This window comes from Fragaria vesca, linkage group LG6 (assembly GCF_000184155.1).
Source record: "Fragaria vesca subsp. vesca linkage group LG6, FraVesHawaii_1.0, whole genome shotgun sequence".
Taxonomy (NCBI): domain Eukaryota; kingdom Viridiplantae; phylum Streptophyta; class Magnoliopsida; order Rosales; family Rosaceae; genus Fragaria; species Fragaria vesca.
Genome location: NC_020496.1, coordinates 31,854,671 through 31,863,562, shown reverse-complemented (window position 1 = coordinate 31,863,562; position 8,892 = coordinate 31,854,671). Strand labels below are relative to the sequence as shown.

Below are 8,892 nucleotides of genomic sequence, written 5' to 3'. Positions count from 1 at the left end.
TACGTTACGTTAACGTTACGTTACGTTACGTTACGTTACGTTACGTTACGTTACGTTCGTTCTCTCTCTCTCTCTCTCTCTCTCTCTCTCTCTCTCTCTCTCTCTCTCTCTCTCTCTCTCTCTCTCTCTCTCTCTCTCTCTCTCTGTGCAATGGACGCTGAACCGCTCGATAAATCGTCACTGAGCACTCCTCTTATCGTGGATGAGCGGCAATACCATGAGCCAGGCAGCAAGATTAAGGTAGTTGAAGAAGATTTAGAGTCCAACAACTCCCATCCTCAAAGTAAAGCCACAACATCTACTCTCAAAACCTGTTTCAATGGACTCAATGCTCTCTCAGGTTATCTACAGTTCTTATGTATATATGTCAGTTTCTTGTCATTCAGTTTCATTTTCGACACGCTAGGCTACTAATTAAGCGTAAAACTCCCCAACAATTCACTTGTTGGAGCATCTCGTGTCTTGGTATTTTGATATGGAGAGATTAGAATGGTTTTGGGGCATTTATCTGAAGTTCTGAACCATTGCTGATGTGTACAAGTAATCAATGTTGCATTTTTGAATTATGTAACTGTTCACGAGTCTCAAGCAATGATTTGCAATAGCATGAATTCTAATGCCAGATTAATTTGTTCTCTTCTTCGGTTTTCAGGAGTTGGGATACTATCAGTTCCTTATGCACTGGCAACTGGAGGGTGGTCAAGTTTAGCACTTCTGTTTTTGATCGCTGCTTCGGCCTTTTACACAGGCTTGTTAATCAAGAGATGTATGGATATGGATTCTAGCATAAGAACTTATCCTGACATAGGCGAACGGGCATTTGGGCAAAAGGGAAAACTTTTGATGTCAGTTTTCATGAACATAGAACTCTACTTGGTTGCTACAGGTTTCCTGATTTTGGAAGGCGATAACTTACATAACATGTTTCCCATGGGATTTGAAGTGGAGGGTCTTAAAATTGGTGGTAAAGAATGCTTCATAGTGATTGTTGGCCTCATTGTTCTGCCAACTGTTTGGTTAGACAACTTGAGCCTTCTTTCTTATGTATCTGCTAGTGGGGTTTTTGCTTCTGCTGTCATTCTGGGATCAATTTTGTGGACCGGTGCTTTTGATGGAGTTGGATTTCATCAAAAGGGGTCACCGATTAAGTGGAGTGGAATCCCTACTGCTATCAGCTTATACGCCTTCTGTTACTGTGCTCATCCTGTGTTCCCTACCCTGTACACTTCTATGAAACACAAAAAACAGTTCTCCAATGTAAGTAATGCTCGAATGCTCAAATTTTGTTGCTGCTGCATGTATTGCATATCGGGATTCGAAATGCTTTGGTTCTAACCGAATTTCAACCTGTTGTTTCTTTGTTGCAGGTTCTCCTCATCTGCTTCATATTATGCACCATCTGTTATGCATCAATGGCAGTTTTCGGGTACTTAATGTTCGGGTCAACAGTTCAATCACAGATAACCCTAAACCTTCCAACTAACAAGGTTAGCTCACAAGTCGCAATATACACCACCCTGGTCAATCCGATATCCAAATTTGCTTTGATGGTTACTCCAATAATGGTTGCTGTAAAAAGAAGGTTTCCTCATTACCAGAATAAAAGATTCTTTAACATATTAGTCAGTACCACCCTGGTAATCAGCTGTGTTATAGTAGCTTTGGCGGTGCCCTTTTTCGCATATCTCATGGCACTTGTTGGAGCGTTTTTGAGTGTCACAGCTTCAATAATAATGCCATGCTTGTGCTACCTGAAGATTTCTGGCACTTATCGAAGAATTGGATGTGAGATGTTGATCATATGGGGTATAATACTACTAGGTGCTGCAGTTGTCATACTTGGTACTTACACATCTCTGGAAGAAATAATAGGGCACTTGTTGGAGCATTTTTGAGTGTCACAGCTTCAATCATAATGTGATGCTCGTGCTACCTGAAGATTTCTGGCACTTACCGAAAAATTGGTTGTCAGATGTTGATCATATGGGGTGTAATCCTACTAGTTGCTGCAATTGTTAAACTTGGTACTTACACATCTCTGGAAGAAATAATAGGGCATTTGTAGGATGCTACCCATATACATGTTACTATAGTAGTTTTCTCGCTTATTCTTGTTTCTTCTTAGACTAGTCTATTGTAACTGACTAACTGGTGAGTTATAAATCCAGGAGAGTTTTGCTTGTAACTAGCTGCAGAGTTCACATTAATTTGCATAATATAAATTTCAAATTTTAAAAGTCTTTCCTCAACCTGTGAAGATAGTTCTTTTAGTTATTGTCACCTTTTTTTTTTCTTTTTTTTTATCCGGCCAAAATACACATAAACTTGATCTAGCTAAGAGATGGTACCTCTAACATATTAATCGAGAAGTTGAACATTGTAGATGATGCCCTGCTTCCTACATAAGCTTCTGCTTCAACATTTAAATGCTCGAACCGGACTTCAGTTGTTGGAAATTCAAGTCCAACTCTGCGTGCATTTTGAATATATGTTAAAGATTACAAGTTACAGTAGTCCAATTTCCTCAAAAACATGCAGCATTTTTTTATTTATTTTTATTATTATTATTATATATTTTTTTTTATCAGCAACCATATGAAGCAAATGTATTTCAAAATCAAGCTAACAAATGAGATTGAAAAGATTGAAAAACCGAAAAAGAAAAATTCTCTGTGAAAATCTTGTATATATAAACAAGAAATTACAGTCTTGCTGACCCAATTTACTGAAGCAAGTTGAAGTCGGTAAAATATGCTCTGATCCAGCATTGGATGTAAACGAATGACATTTCTACTAGAATAGCAGATATTGAAATTTGACAGTGAAGGAAAAAAGAAGATAAATTTTTTTATATTGCATCATCAGATTTTGAAATGAAGGAGGTCACCTCATATATGATTTTGGACTACATGTCAACCAACTTCATGTGCAAGCTCAATACATCTAGCATCTGGTAGATATCCTCATAGTCAGATTGAGAACTAGAGCCAGAAAAGAACTTATGGATGGATCCACCCAACTCAATGCTACTCTCCCCTGCCCTCTTCTTCATCCGTTTTTCTTTCATAACCTTCCTCAAATTGGCTGCTTTGTCCCACATCCCAGTTTCAGCTAAAAAATTTGCCACCATCACAAAATTCCCACTCCTACTCGGCTCCAATTCAAGCAATTTCTCTCTAACTTTATTTCCTACCCCTAGTTCGTCATTAACATCATGAGTACTGCATGCACTGAGCAATGTTCTGCATACAATGGGATCAGGTTCAAAGGGCATGCTCTTCATGAAGCTATAAGCCTCCTTCAGACGGCCAGAACGCCCTAAGATATCCACCATGGCACCGTAATGTACCATCATGGGTGTAATTCCATAAACGTGTTCCATATCATGAAAGTACCGGTATCCATCATCCACCAGTCCAGCATGGCTACAAGCACATAGGACCCCGAGAAAGGTGACATAATTCGGGCATATCGAAGACTTCAGCATCTTTTGGAAAAGCTCAAGCGCTTCCTTGGCAAACCCATGCTGAGCTAGGCCTAGAATCATCGCACTCCAAGTCCACACATTCCTCCCCTCCATTCTATCAAAAACCAACCTGGCATATCCCAAAGCCCCCGATTTCGCATACATGTCCACAAGCGCAGTACCCAGCTGACAATTCAAAACCAACCCTCTCGCAATTACATAGGAATGAACCCCTCTTCCTAACCCCAAGTTCCCAATCTCGGAGCACGCATTCAACACCACCACCATAGTAGTCTCGTCCGGCTCAAACCCACACTCCCTCATCCTCAAAAAATACCCAATCCCATCATCCATCCGCAAATTATCAACGCAGGCGGTCACCACCGCGTTCCACGACACAACGCTTCTGTCAGACATTTCCTCAAACACCTTGACTGCATCTTTGACTTTCTTGCAAACCCCATAGAAATGAACCAAATTGTTCCCAACGTACACATCACACTCCAAACCCAACTTCCAAACACAACCATGAGCCTGCCTCCCTTCCCTCAGCGCCGGGGCCATCGCGCAGCACTTGAGAAGGAAAGGGAATGTGAGCTTGTTGGGTCTAGTTTCGCGGCGGAGCATTGAGCGAAAGGCCAAGAATGCCTCTCTGGGGGAGTCACTGGACGCGTAGCCTCGGATGAGGAAGTTCCAGGACGACGGCGGCGAGGCGGAGGAGTGGCGGAGGAGGGTTTGAGCGTAGGTGAAGTTTTTGGCGGGAGAGAGAGCGCAGAATTTGATGAGCTGGGTGAGGAGGTAGGGGTCTCTGTGGAGGCCGGAGAGATGGATTTGGGCGTGGATTTGAGAGAAGGGTTTGAAGGAGAGGCAGAGGCTGAGGAGGGAGAGACATTGTTGCTTCTTGGAGACGAAGTTTGAATTACAGGTTTTGGCGGTTGGGATTGGAAGCCGAACCATTCATTAGCAAAGTGGTCACACTCGCTCAAATCCAAAACAAAACAAAACAAAAACACATTGGGCAAGTTTCAGGTGGAATGTAGAAGAAAGCCCAAAGGAGGGTCCTAAAATTGGTTTTGATTTGGCTATAAACAAGCCCACTATTTAAAAATATGAATAAGAGAAACATTAAACGAATATTACTCTATGTACCGCCAGTGCAAGTGACGCAACACTTATTTGTAATTCATTGTTCGATTACTAAAAACTCATCCAGTTGATGTTTATTCAACCGTCCATTGACGTTGATGCAGATGCACGCCATGAAAAGGCTTTTTTGATAATACAAACTAATATAACCGTCACGTATGAATACGTTTAAATCATAATGAAAGATTCGTTTATATATCAGGTGTTTCGTTAAACGGGATATTCTAGATTTTGTTTATTCACTTCTTCGAACCTGAATCAGACTCGGAGTCAAAATTAATCTATCCGAACCTAAGCTAGTTACCAGAGGTGAGCACGTCGTTATGAATGCGACACGACAATACAAATTTGACATATGTGAGTGAACTTTACAACACAATTATAAATCAATAGATTCTCTCACTCTTTATTCTTTCTAATATTTCTATATCTCTCTTCTTGTTCGTCTTTTATTTAATGAAATCTACACCTAGAAATAGTTGCCGAACTGGTACTCCACTTATGTTGTGTTGCTCGATGATTTCTACCATCGTCAAGATCGACAATCGTTCATATGTCCTTTTATTGGCTCTTGTGTCCTTCTCATGCAGACGGTTTTGGTATGAAGAATGAAGGTGGATCAATCTTTGGAAGTGAAGTTTTGGTCGATGACTTTATAATTTTAGCTTGTTGGTCATCTGTCGGAACAAATTCTACGCACCAAGGTGCATAATTAATTTATAAGTCCTCAAATTATCGTATACGAAAATCCAATGAATACTAGAGATTCTAAATTCTTTCTTTTCATTTTCATTTTTGATCCGATCAAATTAAACGCTCATAATATATAAGAGTACATCTTATTCAACCTCAGGTTCTCACCTCTTGTGTTGGAAATACTTAGGATTATTTTTTTAGGTCAATTTTGTTAACGGTATTAGAATACATGCATGATAATGCGATATGGGTGATCGGACAAAATATTGTATATTAGTTATTCGGTTTACTTACACTTTATGGGTAGAAGAATTTTCGTTTAACGAATAAGAATATAAAACAAGAAATTGAAAGGGAAAAAAGAAAAAACTAGTGAAGTAGCTAGAAGGAGTTTCGGCAAGAGCAAAGGGGCATAAGAGTAAAGTTTGCCAGCATAATTCCAAGCTAGTGTAACTCAAACCCAGAAAGGAACGAAATAGAAGCACAACCCACGCACTTCTGCATGAAAGTGATTACGCGTCGGTGTTCTACCCTGCCCTCAGCCAAATGTACTCAGATCTTTAACCCTTACGTAATTCACGAAGCTGCATCAGGCTCTGACTTACCTCTGGGACATCCGAGCCTCCGCCCACCACCGGCACAAACAGCATTATAAATGTGACCATCTTCCTCAACACTATCACGCAAAACACACTAGCTCTGAGCTCGTGACAGAAAAAGAGCCTACCAGAAGAGATCTTACTCTGCTTCCACAGTCTGTCTATACCTTTCCCTTTGCTTGGTTAGTTTCTACTTTTTTGCTTTTGCTTCTGTTTCCTCTATTGGTTTATATCTTTCTTTAGGCTAGGTCTGTGTCTTCTCAATCGATCTTAATTGTTCTTCATCTCGATCACTGTGATTTTTCTGATGCAGGTGTTACGTACTATAATGAAGCGATCAATTGCAAGCAATGAAAACTTGGACGTGTCGGAATCAGTCGGAGAGGAAACTGCGCCAACGTCAAAGGATGAAGGAACCTCCTCCACCGGCGCCTCCTTGACGACTGATCTGAGCTTCGAATGCCGAATTTGTCAGACGGAAGACTCCATCGACCACATGGAGGCTCCTTGCCGGTGCAATGGCACCTTAAAGGTATATCATATGATCTACACCATATATATGATACGTACATATGCATGCATGTAGTAGATTATACGTATAAGAATACAATATGATTTTCGTTTCTTCATTTTGCTATGCAGTTTACGCACAGAGCTTGCATCCAGCAATGGATCAACTCTCGTTTCAAGACCACTTGCGAGATCTGTAATCAGGTAAATACATAACCTATGCACACAAAAATACTTAACCTATGTACCAATATTTAATTGGTTTTTTGTCTGAAATGCAGCCATATAAGGGTGATTATAGAGTAACGGTGCCACCCCCTGCATCGCCGCCGCAGCCCACGAATAGGCAGATTGAGGAGATTCGGAGGGTATTGGAGGAGGCTGAAAGGTTGCATGCTGCGGCAGCAAGAGCAGAGGTATACCTCGCTCGACTTAATGCGGCAAACAATGCCGTTTTAAGTCGAAGTGCTCTTTGCCGCATTGCTGTTCTCGTTGTAAGCCCCTAAATTGATTTTTTAAATTAATTTCACGTATATGGCAAAACGAAATGTTATATATCTATACATATAATAGCTCTTGGTTTTTCTGTGCATTGTTATAGGTTTTCGGTTTATACATTCTGATCATAGCGAGTAATTTAAGCGGCCTTCAGATTGGGGTTGGACGGCCTTCACCTTTGGCTTCACCGTCACCGTCACCGTCGCCGTCACCTCAGCCTCAGTCATCTACTCAATTCACCAACAATAATCCGGGGTAATTAGTGATGGAGTTACATTTGCCTCTACTTCTCTAAACCAATTATCTTTTTATGAACTTAATTATATTTCCATCTTTCATATGTTTAATTGCGCAGTGACTGGCGTTTGTAGGGGAGCGAATAAGCGCATACGTATTTTCGGTGTTGGTAAGTCGACTATAACACTGAGTCCGTTTTCAGAAAATCGGTAGCTTGATTGTAAGTTCATTAAGATTTAACATTATAGTTCATCTTAATTTCTAATGACGGCTCTCTATATATATACACAGGCTTTGGTTTGCAAGTGCATCAGTGGCTAAGGACATTCCCTAGACAGATGGGTTCAGATTAACCAAAACAACCATTATGTCGTTCATCTACGATTTACTAAATCAATCGAACAGGAGGGGGTATAGAGTAGGGGGCTGATCCGCACCCATCAGAATCGCAGTGGCATTGCAGTTGATGGATAGCTGAAGACATGTTTGTGTATGATCATGATGAGTATGTGTGGGTTGTACATAGTGATAGATAAATTAAGATATATTAATATTCAGCAAGCATGTGCTTTTTTTTTTTTTTTTTTTCATTCAGCAAACATGTTATGGCCAGCACCATCATATTCATTCACCACGGCACCACCAGCATGGTGTTTCGATAAAACCATGAACCACGATGCAAAACACGATCACAATCCAAAACCTTATATATCAAACTAAACAAAGTATCCTTCCCATACGTCAAGAACTGATAAACCTTTTTCCACACGCCAAATTGCAACCTTTATTTTTTTTTGTAGAACTCAGATAGTTCAACTTAGATCCAAGTAGCCAAGAGGAATTAGTTACTGTTACCAGTTATATGTGAGAAGTGTCTGGTACATTTCCTCTTCTTCAATGTGGGACTCATATCATCCCTGATACTAGCAGCGGCGGAGGGAGAAGAGATTTACCTATGGGGGCAAAAAAAATAATCAAACATAAAATAACTAATGGTTAATGCATAGTCAAAATAAATACTTTTTTATTCTAAAATATGGCTATTAATTGTTGTGTCGACATATCAGAAATTTTCTGACTTAAGATTGAATGTCCAAATCATAAGGCTGTTGGGAGGACTTCACCACTTTTTGTTGTTGTTAGGAGCAATCTTGTGGGGGCACAAACACATCAAACCGACCATTTGTCTAAATTCTACTGAGGGCACGGGCCTCCACTCATCCTTAGTTGCCTCCGCCATTGGATACTAGTAGGTTTTGGCTTCTGCTTAGTGTCTCCAGCGACGCGCATGAGATCACGTGTTGGCGCCATTGGGTTAGCGGTTTGCGGCATGTAGAAGCTGTTATTGCTATCTTGCCGTTGGTGGGTCTAGTTTGAGGAAGTTTGGCGTTTATGCCCGGTTTAGGCGTTGTTGAATCTTGCTAATTAGGCATGCGTGTCTACACCGCCAAAAAGAACAACAATGACCAGGGTAGGCCTTAGGCCAAGACGAGCCAGGCCCAGGTCTAGGGCCTCAAATTCTTAGGGCCCTTAATATATAAAATCTGGTGTTAATAAACATTATGAGTAACTTGCTTTGATAGTAAGCATTTATAATTACTACTAGGGAATCAAGGTTCGATTTCCTAAGTGGTCAGTTTTGTTTTTTTAGAGAGAGAGAGAGAGAGAGAGAGAGAGAGAGAGAGAGAGAGAGAGAGAGAGAGAGAGAGAGAGAGAGAGAGAGAGAGAGAGAGAGAGAGT

General features: G+C 40.7%; 2 protein-coding genes across 2 annotated transcripts in view; one reads left to right on the top strand and one right to left on the bottom strand.

The window, feature by feature from the left end:
• The first annotated feature begins 66 nt into the window (after positions 1 to 66).
• On the top strand, positions 67 to 2,247 carry LOC101291549 (vacuolar amino acid transporter 1-like). The gene is made up of 3 exons (XM_004304252.1): positions 67 to 340; positions 653 to 1,257; positions 1,368 to 2,247. The coding sequence occupies exons 1-3, from the start codon at positions 151 to 153 to the stop codon at positions 1,893 to 1,895; spliced, it is 1,323 nt and encodes a 440-aa protein (XP_004304300.1). The 5' UTR covers positions 67 to 150; the 3' UTR covers positions 1,896 to 2,247.
• A 658-nt stretch (positions 2,248 to 2,905) lies between these two features.
• The window catches only part of LOC101297282 (ATP-dependent zinc metalloprotease FTSH 6, chloroplastic-like), a 10,823-nt gene continuing 4,836 nt past the window's right edge, over positions 2,906 to 8,892 (bottom strand). Inside the window, exon 6 of the mRNA XM_004306094.1 lies at positions 2,906 to 4,366. Coding sequence (XP_004306142.1) covers positions 2,906 to 4,366 — 1,461 coding nt within the window. The remainder of the gene's footprint in view (positions 4,367 to 8,892) is intronic.